The sequence below is a fragment of the Aphelocoma coerulescens genome, chromosome 1, assembly GCF_041296385.1.
Source record: "Aphelocoma coerulescens isolate FSJ_1873_10779 chromosome 1, UR_Acoe_1.0, whole genome shotgun sequence".
Lineage (NCBI taxonomy): Eukaryota > Metazoa > Chordata > Aves > Passeriformes > Corvidae > Aphelocoma > Aphelocoma coerulescens.
In genome coordinates, this window is record NC_091013.1 from 6,784,515 (window position 1) to 6,800,871 (window position 16,357).

The window sequence follows — 16,357 nt, forward strand, 5'->3', positions numbered from 1 at the left end:
GTTTGTGGTCTTACAGCTTCATTCTTGCTCGAAAGTGCAGAAGACTGACGGGTCTCATGAAAGAAGAAAGGTAAGTACAAACCCTGGAGATCTGTGTGGAATTCAAGTCAAAATTTTCTTATAAATGACCAGAGCAGGAAAGAAATGCCCTGATTTGAAAGAAGTTGTCTGTAACCTTGTGCCAATAGGTAGACATGTCACTTTAAGCAGGAAGATGTCTTGGTTTTGGATGAAGGCCCCGCAGAATTCTCACAACCTGGTGGCAGATGTGGTATCCCTTTGGAAACTCTCTGGTCCTGGTTCTTATTTTCCCTCAGGGCTGCTCTGTTTATGTGACTCTTGCTAAAGAGCAGCTCTAAGCTGCTGAATATGAAAATAGTACAGACATTCTGCTGGAAAGGGCCAAGGACCTGCCCCCCATTGCTGCCTCCCTGGCTTCCTGCAGGTGCCCTGAACTCTTGGAAAGCTTGTCAGAAGGGAAAGGCTTGGCCTCTGTGTTTGATTTTATCTTTATTTTCTGTTCACCCTGGAGGGAAGTCTGTAACTTAGTGCAACTTTAATCTGTAGCTGCCATGAGCAAGCTTCAGCATCACAAAGGGATCAGAAAGCTGCCTCCATCTCTGCACCCTCAGTGTGGGGAAAAAAATGCCCTTCAGGCACAGATGGACATCATTTTACTGTCTTCTTGAAACAAATCTCTGCATAGAGTAGTGCTCTTTGGTATATTACTAAAATAGAATTTATAAAGTAATGATTTTTTATTTTCCATCACACTGGTTCACTGTATCTGATCAAATCAAAGCTGCAAATAGAAAGTGTGGACTATGAGGAGAGCATTGGTTTGATGGGGAGAAAATACATTTGATTTTAAACTGTGATAAAAGGAATACTGTGCCCAAGTAAACATTTTTGCAGTAATAGCTGGTCTAACTAGAGAAGATGTAGTCATCTCAAATAGTCTGGCAGTCTGTGGATAATGGTTCTAAATGGAGCTGCTTATGTCCCAGTCTTTTCAAATGACAGCCTGGTACCACAGAGCCCTTTTAATTTTGGCAGGAATGGACAAGCACTGAGGCTTTGAGATAGAGGCCCAGCAGGTGCCAGATGATAAAAGTCATGCAGGTGTTCTGAAACCCAGTGTGCCCAGCATTTTGAGCCATCCTAAACACCAAATGGTCTCTTACATTGTGTGAATATCCTTGATACAACTGAGCATTTACAGTCTTTGAAAACAGCTTTTCTTTCTATGAAATTAGGGTCTGTCCTGGCTGTTTGCAAGGCACCATCCTTTTCCCTGGGCATTAAAAGCACTGGCACAATTATCTGACTCTGTTGAATTTTGAACTCTTGTCTTCTGAGGAATAAACCCTAGACTAGGACTTTGCTTTGGTAAAGAATAGTTATGAAATATGCCCAGGTTTGTACCTGCTGGCTCTACCCTGGTGCAGGGGTGCTTCTGGCTCCGGTAGTCTTGGCCACAGCCAGAAAAGGCAGGAACCTTCTGGGCTTGCACTGCAGCTCCTGTCCTCCCCAAGAGCACAAGTCTCCTTCCAGTGGAATTTGAGGTCCAGGAGAAGGCAGAACATGAACACAGCCCTTCTCCCAGTGTACACTCAGGGTGCAACCAGTTTGTATAATTTAGATGGGGGCTGTGCTGTTGCAGGGAGGGATCTCTTTGAGCACAGACTTCTTGTGACTCCCTGCAGAGGGTGTATCTTGCTGTGCTCACCTACCAACACAAGCTGGGCTTGTGCTGAGGACAGGGTAAGGGTTTTGGTAATCCTTGGATATGAAGAGTAGGATGTAGAGTCTGTGGCAGATATCCTAAATCATGACTTGGAAGTTGTGGGAGAGGATGGAAATCTTTTTACAGCTAAGCCAGACTGAAGGGAATAAAAATCACTGCTGCCTTCCAGCTGGTCTTCCCAGGCCAGGTGCCAATAGTGAGATTGTGCCCTGCCTTTCAGAGCTGTGCAATGAAGGCCATGGCATCACACACTGCTGTGGAGTAAGAGACCAGGAAAAGAGCTGAGTGTCTGCATGTGCACTTCTTCCACACTGGACACAGTGTGACTCTCAACAGGACCCTACCTGGGTAGCTCCTGGCATAAAATTCCTCTTATTTAGTGCTTATAGCAATTTCACAGCTGAGCCCAAAGCCAAGAAGTAAGGATTTTACTCACTGCATATTCCATATTTTACTCACTGTGTATTCTGTATGTTCCATGTTAGCATTAACTACAAGTCCATTAAAAAGAATTTATTTAAACTGCTCTAGGACAAAAAGTGCAGATCTTGCAGAGAGACCAGCACAGATGCAAAGATTGCTGCTATTAGGGGTGATGACCTCAGTGATTGATTTCTGTTGCTACAATTCAATCTTTCAGAAATTGCTGGTTTGGTTTTGGTTTTGTTTGCTCATTTGGGTTTTGTTTTTCTTGTCAAATAATACCCTATTACCGATGAATAATTCCTTCCAATGTCGACACTTCTTAACAGTCTGAAGATGCCCTTGACCTGAGGCTTAATATTTTCCTTTGCACAGCTATCTTAAACTAACTAATCTATATTGGCAATGTGCTCAGCACACAGCTGTGAACTTGCACCTTCGTGGAGCCCTGCAGTTGGCCACAAGTGACAATATCTACCTGCCACTGGTATGCCATTTCCAGGCTCCCTGGAGGGTCTGCAAGTCATTGTGGAAAAAAGGCAGGGCACAGGCAGGTCTAGAGGGGTCCTTCTCATCCCTGCCATGGTGCTGGGAGGAGCAGAAGCAGAAGGTGATGACTCCCTTTGCTGTGGAGCCCTGTGGTGTTTCTGACCTGCCCTGAGAGCCGGGGCCGATGGTGTTTGTGAGAGGTGGTGGGCAGACCTCAGCAGAGGCTTGGCTGGATCCTGCTGTTGGAATGGCTTTGTTCTGTTCAGACACTGAGTAGGTGTGCAGGGTGGTCTGCAGGGCACAGTGCTCACCTCACTTATGGAGGAATTGGGAAATCACCCTTTTCCTTATGGCTGTTGCTGGATTTGTGTCACCCCTGACAGCAGAGGAATGTTCATATGTAGGTCCTGAAGCTCTCTGAGCCTTCCTGGCCAGTCACTGCTTCTGGAGCAGGCTGACCATTGTCCTGTGCCCCAGGGCAAAGGGAAGGGGCTGTTTCCTCCCCGCTGCTGCTGCTTGGCTTGACACCTGCCAGCAGCAAATCCACACCAGGGCCATGGCTCTTCCTGAGCTGTAGCAACCTTCACTTTCTTGCTCAAGCTCCAACCTGCACGTGAGGACACCTTCAAGGGTCTTCAAGTCATCCTATTTCTCCTCATCCTCTTTCCATAGCATTCTTTGAGTTCAGCTGCTCATGGGTATAGCTGGGCTCCTGTAGAGCTGGGTTGCTTCTTACAGCAATTATGTGTGGTTTCCTCACATGCTTTCATAGCTGAAAGTGTAGTCCTCACAGTTACAGAGCTGGGAGTCCTGTATTTCTGTGCCCAGCATGGCTTTCTGTGGAGCACTGGATTTGCTTCCAGAAGAAAATGTCTTTCCAGAGCTGTGTTTGCGGGTTTTTTTTTCATAATTGTTATTTCATCCTGATCTTCTTGCTTTTGGGAATTGGTGCAGCGTGGCTAAGAGTAAGACCCAAGGGCTTGTAGGAACAAACTTAATTGCACTTGGGGTTTGCTACAGAATGAACTATATTCAATGATTTGTAGACTCATAAAGAGGAGGAAATTTTATATATGCAGAAATAAAGTACTGATTCCCTGATAGCCACAGTATATCGAGACCTGCATCTTAGTAGGAACAAACCATAAGTTAGACTATGTGCCAAGACAAAAGAGTGCAATACCTTACTACTTTCTTTCCTGACAGCCTGGAGAACATTTGGATAATTTTGGGGTTTGGGCTGCTAGAGTTGTCTTAAGAGAACAGCTTGTGAAACTGCTGGAAAACCAGCATTTATGCAGCACAGGAGCTTGGGTTGTTTCTAGTGATCCAGAGGGTGATGAATTAGGATAGATCCCAAGAAGCTGGAACCTCAAATTCAAGCAGATACAATACTTGTTCTCTTGGAAGTAGAGTAAATTAGAGGTGGTTTTTTTTCTCTTCCCCCACACTGAAGTCTTCTGTTGCTTTTCTCTCACAGGAAGATGAGGCTATGTGAGCTCTATGCAAAGGTTCTGGGATCAGAGGAAGCTTTACATGTAAGCACAAAATCTCTGGAAAAGATACCTTTGGAAAAGGTACCTGCTATGGGAGCACTTGCTGCCCTCAGTAGAGGAGTGGAGAGAAGATTATGGCAAGTCTTGGGCTGGATTTGACAGTGAGGATAAGAACAAGCTTTATGAACATTAATGAAGCATTAAAAGATGTTGTTAGTATGTTCTTGTCCAGCTCCATGGGTGGAATTTTCAGTGCTTGCCACCCTAAACCTCAGCTGCTGTCACACGTGACAGGCTTGCTTTCCCCCTCTGTCCATCCTGTATCTTCTCTCTTACTGGTTGTTAAGATCCACTGCTGCACGTGTTGGGTTGTTTTTCTTTTGCCTTCCCCTTGCCTTCTCTTCCCTGTGAAGGTAAATGACTGTTAGGGTTGGTGTGATCTCAGATTATGGGATTAACACTGCTTATACTTCTAAGGACAATTTTACAAGGTTAAAAATTGTTGACATCAATCTGGAGAACACATGATTTTCAACACAGAACCATACAAGTGCCACACTTTGCACTTTTAACAGTGTATGTTTGTACCTAATGTACACATTACAAGTATTACAACTGTATACACCGGAGGTTAATTTTGCTTTACATGGCTCAAAGCATAAATTTGTGCACAAAGCATAAATTAATGTTGACAGATTAAGGGGATTGTGTTCTACAATGGCCAGATTAACCAGTTTTTTAGACAGTGTATTCCTATTTTTTAAAAAATTATTGTGTTGGGTTTGTGTTGCATTAAGAGACTTGTTAAATGTGCTCATCTTGTCACACGTTGACATGCAACAAATGATAAACTGTTCTTCTCTGCTCTCTCCTCAGTTCTGTTATTAACTTCCTCGAGACTCTGTCCTTTCCTTGAGTGAATTAATCTCTGTTTTACAGCCAGTGCATTATGAAGAGAAGAACTGGTGTGAAGAGCAGTATTCTGGGGGCTGCTACACAGCCTACTTCCCACCAGGCGTAATGACTCAGTATGGAAGGTACAGTGCCTATTTATAGTGGGCTTTGGAGGGGTAAGATAAGACCAAGTTAATAAATATCCTCAGAAAGGGTCATAAATCCTCTGTCACTGTTCGCTTTACACCTTTAAGATCACTGGGGGATGTTTTAAACAGACAATACAACCTTCCACTTGTCTCTGTTGGGCTTTATGATGGATGAGTACAGTATCATTAGGGCCTTTTATCCACTCCTGTTATTTGGTGAGTACAGCTGAGTAGGTTCTGGGAAGGGAGCTGGGAAGCTTTCACAGTCTGCTTACAAAACAGGCTTTGGGTATTTGAGATCAGTGTAACCATTTCAAGCACATCTTTAGCTGATGTTTTAAAAATACTGACAGAGTTAATTCTTGCCAACATTGATAGTAATGAGAGATTTCTTTGGACCATTCCTTCTTTTTAGCAGTGAAAGCCTAATACAGTGTGCCATTGTATACAGTCCTCTCCCACTTCAGTTTTTGCATGAAAATAAGATTTACCAAGAAGGGAAAGACTTACTTCAGACTAGTGACTGGATTTAGATACACAGGTTTTAATGTGCTGGAATAGCCCTACTTTTGAAGCTTAAGTTCTTGCAATTTAAAAGTAACTTAGGGCAATAAAGCACTTGTAACAGAGAGCTTATGGAGCCCTTAGTATTTAAAGTAATTAAAATGATAATTATTGCAGATTCTGGCAAAAAATAGAGTTTAAACAATGCTTTTTGTTTATTTACTTATTGCTTCAAATATTATGGAGCAATTTCAGAATACTACAGTGTGCCAGTAATGCCTGGCATTGGTATTTATGCCACAGGCTGGAATTGTGAGGTAGTGTAAGTCTCATCTCAAAATAGTTGTCCTTTTCACCCATGAACAGTGTAAACATTTAGAAAATGTGTGTTCACTGTAGTAAGTTAAATGCAACCCAGACTCCTCCTCCAGCTCCACTCACCCAGTGCAATTATCTTCAAGTTCCTGCTGTCATTTAAAACACTTTTATTCCAACATTAACCCAACTATTTCAGTTCTTTCCTGACACAGGTGACGTGACTTTTTGCTTGTCCCCTTCCAGGATAATTCGGCAGCCTGTTGGCAGGATCTATTTTGCTGGCACAGAGACAGCCACAGAGTGGAGTGGATACATGGAGGGGGCTGTCCAGGCTGGAGAAAGAGCAGCCAGAGAGGTACAGATGCTCAGGGGGCACTGTCCAATGTCCTGTGGAAAATGAAAGATCTTGTGGTTGGAGGGGAAATGAAAACCCAGTGTTGACAACTTTGGGTGTTCTAATCTTGCTGCAAATCCCTGCAAAGGGGGCAGACTTCAAAAAGGATAATTTTGGAATGTTAGGAAGGGCTCTGGCTATATTGTCAAACTCTCCCCTTGTTTCTGGGATTAAATTCTTTCTTCTTTTGCAGAAATGCCAAATTCTTCCCTAGTAATTTTTCTCCCAAATCTGTTAATCATCACACTGAGAGATCCTGGCTGTTAGAGCATGGGAACAGCTCAGTCCTGCAGCTCTGCACACCAAGCCACTCCCTTCCTTGGTGTTTCCAGCACAGTGATATTCCATCGAGACAGCCTTAACATAAAGTCACTAAACAAGGACTTAGATATTTTTCTTCTGAGAAAATGCCAATTCCCCAAGTATTTTCAGGAACATTACAGTTTAGGGAGCAGCAAAAGAAATTTAATCTTTGTTTTCTGAGGTGAAGGGAGCCTTGTGGCTAAAAGCTACAGTCATGGAACCCAAATTGTCCTGGAAGGGATGTGGAGAGTTCATCTAGCCCATACCCCTGCCCCAAGAAAACGGATTAACTGTTCCTAAATTGTCATTTGAGAAAGTTATACCCGAACTGCTCCTGAAAGGCTCCAGAGGCAGTGCCTCATGACCTCTCTAATTTAAGGACATTACAGCAGAGCCTCCATAGGCGTCAGCAGAGGAGCTGATAAGTGCACCTGACTGGTAAAAATTTTGATGTTTTCCTTTCCTCATTTACTTAAGAGAGGAAAATGTGTTGAAAATTTAGTGCTTCTCACTCTTCTGCATTGAAGGGTTGACAGGGTCCGTGAATCTTGTCTACAGTAAAAGCCCATTGTAAAAGATACTAAATCTTAAATCTACAAGTGCCTGGAATAGGAAAAACATTAATATAACCATCTCCATTTTATTTCACTGTAGAAGAAGCTAATCTTGCTATCTTCCCTGACTATCACTTCACATAGCCTTTGCTATCCTTCTGATCTCTGCTAGCTTTGATACTTTAAATTGGTAACTTTCCCATTGAGAAAGTTTTCATTTTAGTTTTGCTTTTCTTTGTCTGGAAGTAGTGGTCTGTCATCACTCCCAGGATGCTGTTCGTCTTCCTACATCATGATAAAATTTGCAAAACAAGCTACTCCTTGTAGCTGGTGTCTTCATGCCTCACTGTGCCATGAGTGTCTTAGTCATAATCACATTACCTTGTTCCCATGGGACTGGCCAAATTCCAATATCCTGCATGGACTAACTAAGCATAAAGAGATTTTTCTGTAACTGTTTCTATGTTCCACTAGGAGGAGTGTCTTATTAAATATCAGGCCTCCCCAGAAATTAGTTGTAAAAGGTTGAGTTTTCTTCTAAAATTTGAATACATTTTGATTTATGCACTCAGTCATCACGCCATTTATAAACAAGAATTGAAGCCAAATTTTTTTTTTCCATTCTGAAGAATCAATGGCACTTATTGAGAGTGTTACTTATTTTCAGATACTGTTTGCTATGAGGAAAATCCCAGACAGTGAAATTTGGAAGCCAGAACCTGAATCAGTTGTAAGTATTTATGTAGATAAAATGGATTTTTTTTTCCTGCTGTTTTGCTGATGAGATAAAATTTTGTTGGCTGTTTTTATTTAAGTTCACTAAATCAAAGCCACAATAAACTTTCCCTTACTCACCAAAATTGCCCTTCCCTAAAAAAGGAAGAGGATAGAAACTCAGAGAGGGCACCCATCTGACAAGTCTGTAAGGCAGGATTGGAAAGAGCTGCACTTTTTAACTGGGCTGTGAATCCTTTCCATGTGTGTGTTCTTCCCTTTAACTGAGAGAAAATCTGGATATACTGCTTCTTGATAAGATGTAACTGCTTCAACCCAGTTCTGTTCCTGGTGCAAGAATCTCTCCATTTATATCCTGCCTCTCACAGTGGAGATGTTCTGTGGATAATGGATGCTCTCCCCACAGGATGTGCCAGCTTTGCCCATCACTACAACCTTCTGGGAGAGGAACTTGCCATCTGTGCCAGGACTGCTAAAGCTGATTGGATTTTCCACTTTCTTCACCTCTGTGGCTGCAGCTGGGTTATTTGCCTACAAAAAGGGACTTCTAGTTCGAAACTGAAAAAAGGTGCCAACTCAAAGCCTTCCAACTGAGGGATTTTCTTTTTTTATTCAGAGATTTTCCTTTGTCATGTACTTTCCAAAAATCTGAGGAACAGGTGAAAACAGTAGAGAAACAGGTTGGAGGGAAGGGATATAGAGAGGGCACCCATATTGGAAAAGAACCCCTAGAGTCCAGGCCTACTTCTAACAGTAATTTTCTGGTTGTTGAATTTCTGAGGTATCAGGTGTTATCACCTTGATGTTTCTAGTTGGTTTTACTCTTATGTCTGAACCAGACCCTGAACTCCAAGTCTCCACAGGCCCTATTTATATTGTACAACAAAATCTCTAGCTGTAAACAAAGGATTTCTGCCTTTCTGTGTGGTAGACTGAGAAAAGAAATCCACAGCTTACAGGATAATTAAATAGTTCATGCAAATTACTGGTAAAAAACTGTTAGTATTTTTATTTTTTACCCAGATGTCCAGAGCCCAGGGAGCACCTAAGGGACGAGTCAGGCTGAATTTATCCACCTGAACTATGCATGCAGCCATAGGATGCTGGCATTTCCAGTGGAATATATGTCCTACAGTGAGTTAAAGGACAATATTTTGCTGTGATTTCAGGCTCCCCAGCTGTGTTCATGACTGCCTGGCACAGCAGAGCTCATGTGGTCCAGTCCAGTCTGTCCCTGTGGGCACCTTGAGGCTGTCTCTTACCTGGTAGGGCACAATGGGCTTGAAAATGTAGTGTTAGCATTAAACAAGCAAAATATAACAACAACAATAACAACAGCACCCCCCACCCAATAACAACAAAAAACCCAAACAAACAAACAACCCCCCCCCAAAAAAAACCCAAACAAAACCAATACAAAACCCCCAAAAAACAAACAAAAAACTGAAAAAAACCCACCAACAAAACCCACCAACTTTCTTGCTTCATACTGAGCACAGATTTGCTGATCCAGAGCTTTGGTCTCTCCTAACAACCATATTCATGGGATTAGCACTTCCACTTCTGCCTGCTGTGCTGTGTTGTACTGATTATACACTTTTGGTAACTAATGATCTAAATGATAGTGAGATCAGAGACAACCGTGGATAGGAGAGTCACATGCAAGTGCTTCTGCCCCCTTCATAGCTTGGTGCTGTTCAAACAATGGAGAAAAAGAAGATATAAAGAAGGCAGGATGCAGGGGTGGGGGGGAAGTAAAAAAAATCCACTCACCAAGATCTCAGTGCCTACTTGTCAGCCTGTTGGTACCTTGTTCTAGATATTTCTGCTGTGTTACCTGTGCACAAGACAAAACAGGAAGACATAGGTATGGCTGAGAACAAGATCTGGTGCACATGAAGTTGGAGATGTCTGGAATTTTTCAGAGTCTGTTTGCTGCACTTCTCCCTTCACTGAGTACAAATTTATATGCAAAAAAATTGGATTGCAGTAAAGAGCCATGGAAGGAAGTATAATAATAAATTCAGCAACTGTTGCAAGCAGAAGGTGGAGGAACTGTATCACCAGTCTCAGGCAGACTTTTTCAGCTAGCATCTGATCTTGCTTGTGTAGAGCAATACTTTGTTCTCCAAATAGTCCCATGGAAATTTACCAAACTGCTTGGAAAGCTGTAATATTTGTGAGCAGCACCTCGCTTTCCGGCCCTTAGGTTTTGTTCTTTTTAACTTGATGTGCCAGTTAAACATCATCTTGTAGCAGCAGCTTGGATTTTATCACAAATGAATATCCTCATAACAGCCTTTTAAAATGCATGGGGGAACTTTTCAGGCATAAAGATCTTTAAGGCAGAAGAAGAGTGCAGCAGTGTACATATGGCCTCTCTCGTTGTATCACATCGAGCTCTAATTTGCTGGGACATTTGCCTACTGCAGAGAGCTTCTACATGGCTTTCTGTCCCTGTGATTTATTTACTAAATGAATTAGGAACTGAAAGCTGAATGGGAAGTTCAGAGCTTTTGCAACTCACACAATTCTCAGGCCAGAAATAAACACAGGAACCTAAATTTGGGAAGACATTTTTAAAGTCTTGGCCCCAATATTTGTAAGTGCTAGACAGTGAATACATACTTTACATATAAAGAACTACTGCATTTGCAGATGATTTTTCTGCCAGAACTATTTGAAATTCGGGTCCTGCTTCTGCCCTCAAAATACTCCACATTCTCTAAAGAGGAGCAGATTCATGAAATTAATGAGGATAAATCAGTTTTATTCACATCCAAAATGTATTTCTCTCTTCTTTACTCCTGAATCTGGCAGAAGTTTTTCCCCATTTAACAAGATCTTGCTGTGTGCCACAGGGGCAGAAATTCCAATCAAAACTAGAAATTAGGTAGTTAGAACTGAACTGAATTATAACCTAACCTTTTCATGAGATTGACCAATTAAAAAAATATTGAAAAGTTTCTATATTTACAAACCTTTTATATTCTTCATTTCAACATGAAAACAAAAAAGGAAAAAAAATAAAGCAATCCCACAAAGCATTTCTCATCTTATTCTGCCACAACTAAAGTAGGTGAGACTTGGAATGTCAAATAATTTTGGATTCCCTGAAATTTTCTAATCAAATCTGGTTGGAGCTGGGAGGTCTGAATTGTAACATCTGTATTAGTACTCTAAAGTCTCTGTGTTCTTCCTTTCAGACTGCCAAAGCTTTAGGAAAGCTCTCTTTGTCTTTAAAGCCGTGTCTTGCTATGATTGTGCTGTGGACCTTACCACCACTATGGGATTAAGAAAAGGATTTGCTGCTGTTTTCTCAACATTTTCAACACAAAAGGAATACATGGCACCTTGTGTACGTGGATGCCAGCATGATGAGCGAATTGACAAATGTAGGTAGAGAATCAAGCTGCTTCCCTATGGGTAGAGGGAACTGTTAGCACTGGCTTATGTTTTTGAAACTAAAATTCATGCCAACCCTTTGAAGAGAGGAGTGAAGTCTGTTTTAACGGATTACCAGTCGTGCTGTATTCTCAATTTATTAACACACTTGATGAGACAACTGCTGTCATGAAAGTTCCAACAGTTTACCAGCTTTGTAAAATGTACTATAGGAACAACTATGGAAATAATTGTATTTGTCTCTTACGAACTGAACTGTGTTACCATGCATATTTTGTAATGCTCTTAAGAGTTTACAAAAAAAAAAAGAGATTTACTTTCTTATACTCTCTCCTGATAGCCACCATACATTGCAAGGAATGACAGGTCATGGCATAAAAATCTATGTTAACCAAAGTACTTGAAATCTAATTGTGTAAACTGCTCAACAATAACAAGGATGTGAACAACCTGAGGCAGCCCCCTTGTCTTCCCTTTAATTTGTGCATTTTTTTACCCAGTGCAGATCTTGATTCCAAGTAGCACATCTGCTCTCAATATGAAGACATTAATCAAGTAATTAAGTACATATCTGAGCATTATCCATCACTGGAACCCATGGCCTGGACAAGAAGCTATGGGGCTTAAAGAAATCTTTCTGTGTCCACAGTGGGACTGTTGTTTCACTGAAGTAGGCTTTACAGATGTGCAGAAATTTTAAGATTTTTCCCCTTTTTTGAGACATGAAAAAGAAATATTTTTGAGGAAGAAGGAATTGTATGACCCCCAGAAGTACTAGGGAGTCAAGATTAAGTAACAGATCTGCCACTTGGGCAAGAAGCAAACCCCATCAAATCACAGATTACAAATGCTCACAAATAAACCTGACCTGTATTCAAATGAACTAACATTCCCTCTCCCATCTCCACCACCTTAAGATCACCTTGATCTTCCTTCTGTTGAAGAACAGGTTGTAAAAATGACACAGCCAAAGCAGCCTTGCTTTCTGAGTGTCTCTCCAGTGAATTTGTTTAGGCGTTGTCATAGACTGCCGCTTATAGCGTGTCTGCTGTGCTCATGTGCAGGTCAGTGCTCAGTGGTGCCTGCCTCTGTGTTTTGGGAAAAAAAAAAAAAAAAAAAAAAGAGTGACTTCACTTTGCAGGAATATATATGCTGTGTGTGTGATGAATTTGTGCCTTTTATAACCGTAGCATTTTCTAAAGTGCCTCTGTGGTGACTGTCTCCCTTGGTTTCCTTCTTCAGCTCCCTTTTCAATAGGCTCTGCAGATATTTTTATCTGACAGCTGTGAAATTTTTTTAACCTTAATTAGAATCAATAAATATTGTCATGTCACGTGTGTTGTTTGAGGTTTTTCTTTTGTGGAAGCCCCTTTTGACTTGGTTGTAGTGCTATTACTAAACTGACAGAGCATTTTGTATTTCATACTGAAACCTGTGAGATAACTTCAGCTTTTCGTAGTAAAGAAAGCTCTGTAAAGAAAAGGAGAGGATAAAAGAAAATATAACACAAAACCACCCAAGCAACCTCCCAAAACAGTGCAAAAAATCCCATTCAACCCCTCCAATACACAATTAAAAAAAAAAAAAATCACAGTTGGTAGTAGTATAGATGACCGACTGTCTTACACTTAAGAATTAGTTTTTATTACTGTAGAGCAGGTGGCTCAAACTGAACATAAGAAGAAACAGACCTTATACCAAATCCTGTGGGATGTAAACATAAAAACCCTGGAAGAAAGGGAAGACCAAAATCACCTAATTTCACCCACTAGCTCAGTGTCAGTGCTAGCAAGATAATGCAACTGAAGAACAAATTTGCTCCTGAGAAGGGACGTGTGTTGCACAAAACTGTTGGCCATGAATACTGGAGAAAGTGTAACCATCCATGTGAAAACCATCTAAAGTGTGCAGTGCTCTTTGTATAGGCTTAACTTTCAGCATTACAAGTTACAAAGGAGCACAAATACAATGAAAGCAAATACCCACAACTAATCCTTCACATGCTCTATAAAGCATCTGTCCCCTAAGAAATGTGTCAGAACCAGCAATGCATTTCACAGCCCTCAAAGCAGCCAGCGAGTGGTTATGACTCTGAAATATTGCTGCTGTACTGGGTTTGCATGGCCTGATTTTGGTAGAGGAGTGCTGCCAATTTTGGTGCTACAGGGGTGGTTTCTGTGAGAAGCTGCTGGAAGCTTCCCCTGTGTCCAGCAGAGCCAATCCCTGACAGCTCCAGGATGGACCCACCACTGGGCACGGCTGGGCCAGTCAGAAACGGTGGTGACACCTCTGTGATAACAAATTCAAGAAGGGAAAAAAGTTATTGTGCAGATGTAATTGCAGCCAGAGAAGAGCAGGGTGAGAATATGTGAGAGGAGCAGCCCTGCAGACACCAAGGTCAGTGCAGAAGGAGGGGCAGGAGCTGCTCCAGGTGCCGGAGCTGAGATTCCCCTGCAGCCCCTGGTGAGACCGTGGTGAGGCAGCTGCACCCCTGCAGCCCATGGAGGGCACAGGGATGCAGAGATCCACCTGCAGCCTGTGGAGGAACCCACACCAGAGCAGGGGGATGCTGAGAGGAGGTTGTGACCCTGTGGGAAGCCTGTGCTGAAGCAGGGTCCTGGCAGGGACCTGCAGACCCATGGAGAGAGGAGCCCACCCTGGAACAGGTTTCCTGGCAGGACCTGTGACCCTATGGGGGACCCAGGCTGGAGCAGGCTGTGCCTGAAGGACTGACCCCATGGAAGAATAACCCACACTGGAGCGATTTGTGGAGAACATATGGGATGGACTGACATTGGACAAGTTCATGGAGAAGCGTCTCCCATGGCAGGGATCCCACACTGGAGCAGGGGCAGGACTCCTCTCCCTGAGCAGTGGCAGAAACAGCGTGGGATGCACTGACCATAACCCCCATTCCCCATCTCCCTGTGGCACTGGGGGGGAGGAGGAAGAGCTGGGAAGGAGGGAGAGGTGGGAGGAAGTTGGTTTTATTTTTACTTCTCATTATCCTGCTCTGATTTTGTTACTAATAAATTCAATTAATATTCCCAAGCTGAGTCTGTTTTGCCTGTGATGGTTTTTGGTGAGAGATCTCTCCCTGTCCTTATCTCGACTCATGAACCCTTTGTTGTATTTTCTCTCTTGTGTCCAGCTGAGGAGGGGAGTGACAGAGTGACTTTGGTGGATGCCTGGCATCCTGCCAGGGTCAACCCCCCACAGCCTTTTTGGGGCTGAAACCCGGGATCATGAGGATTTTGAGATAAGGATGGTTAATTGGGGAAGGTTGGGCAAAACATGAACTGAACAATGTTAGAGAGTAGAATGGTTGTGGGGAATTTTTGTTGTAATTATGGTGAAGGGACAAGGGGTAGATTTTGTGTAAATTTCCCATTTTTGCTCTGTGCTGTGACGGAGTTACTTTGATTTTTGTGTGGGGAATTTTTGTCTTGCTTTGTTTGGTTGGTTTTGTTGATGTGAGTGCAGATTGTGTGATAGATGTCGATTTTAATGATAATTTTTAAATACTTAAATATATGATTTACATGGGTGAGGGGTGGAAAGTGGAGTCAGATTTGACCTACCTTCTTTAACCCTTTGTTCAGACATATCCTGGAGCATCCCAGAGGACACAACTGAAATGGTTTTGTTATTAATTTAGTTATTTACAAAGCTTTCAGTGTGCATTTCTAAGAGATTGTGTCAGCCAAGGGGCACTTCATTATTTCCATCAGTCCAGCGTACAGAAAATTAATGTGGACAGATTAATACAGAAGAAATCTATTTTGTTTAACATCTATAGAAGATACAAATGTGATTTCCCAAGAAACCAATTAGAAATCCCACTCATTGTTCAGAAGAGGATAGGATGTGTGTGCAAATTATTTGGCTAAATCGTGCAAAACTCACTGCTACTACGAGAGCTGAGGATCATTTTTTCCTCTTGTCTTGTGTAATTATATCAATTGCTCATCTGGAGCAAATCCCAAAATGTTGGAGGGACTGATGAGTTTTGCCTTTTGGCTCAAGACAGGATGAATTCCCCCTGAGCCTGTGGAATTGCCTCAGAAGAAAAAAAACAAAACATGCAAGAATGATAGGCAAAAGTGATCTCAGATGGTAGAACCAAAGTACAGTTTGGTATCTGCTGGAAACAAGGCATGCTTTTTTCAGGTTGGTCCTGCTCTGTGGTGTGGGTGTGGAGGGGGGCTCCTCATCTGGTGTTTTAACCCATGCAGTTACTGTAGGACTCCTACAGACATGTCCTTCTCTCTCTGTGTCCATGCAGGAGGGATGGATGGTTTTTTTAAATTCAGTTATTGGATGGAATTTCCTTGCATCTCACTTTTTCTGCAAAGAGCACATATTTACCCACCTAGAGAGCAATTCACGAGCCAAAACACAGTTGCCTTGTGCCTCTCAGACATTTGAGGACACATTGCTCAGCCTCCAGCTGCTGCCCCAAAAGGAGGCACCTCTTCCAGAGGCCTGACAGAATGTGTGTCCTAAACCAGCCCTGCCTGGTGGCACAGATGCTCTTTGGGTACCAAACTGGGGACGTTCTACTCCCACCGACTGCTGATGGCAATTAGGTACTTCTTGGGGCATTTAGTTTTGAAGAAATGCAAACAGGGATGATGTGGGCTCTGTAGATCTAACACATTGCAAGTTAATGTGTTGCGTGTTAATAGGTGGCTGCACATTTAATATGTTCATACACAGCTGTCCTTTAGCCAGGCAGGCTATAGATGAATTTTGTTTGTCATTGGAAACAGAGCCATGATATTCTAGTCATAATATTAGCAGTGTTTGTTAGAAAAGCCTTCAGTTAGCAGCTGAGTGCCAAGATAAGCTGTAAAAAATACACCTGACTCAGAGGCTTTGTAAGTTGATTTTAGTGTGCATGATTTGTACAGTCAGTAGCAAGAAGCTATTCTGAAGCTAGGCTA

At 42.4% G+C, this 16,357-nt stretch overlaps 1 protein-coding gene across 1 annotated transcript in view; it reads left to right on the forward strand.

Moving 5' to 3' along the window:
* MAOB (monoamine oxidase B) overlaps positions 1–12,744 on the forward strand; it is a 52,021-nt gene extending 39,277 nt beyond the window's left edge. Inside the window, exons 10-16 of the mRNA XM_069025177.1 lie at positions 17–70; positions 4,140–4,197; positions 5,095–5,192; positions 6,264–6,375; positions 7,939–8,001; positions 8,413–8,574; positions 11,213–12,744. Of these exons, the coding sequence (XP_068881278.1) occupies positions 17–70; positions 4,140–4,197; positions 5,095–5,192; positions 6,264–6,375; positions 7,939–8,001; positions 8,413–8,568 (541 nt within the window). The 3' untranslated portion in view covers positions 8,569–8,574; positions 11,213–12,744. The remainder of the gene's footprint in view (positions 1–16; positions 71–4,139; positions 4,198–5,094; positions 5,193–6,263; positions 6,376–7,938; positions 8,002–8,412; positions 8,575–11,212) is intronic.
* Positions 12,745–16,357: the final 3,613 nt, after the last annotated feature.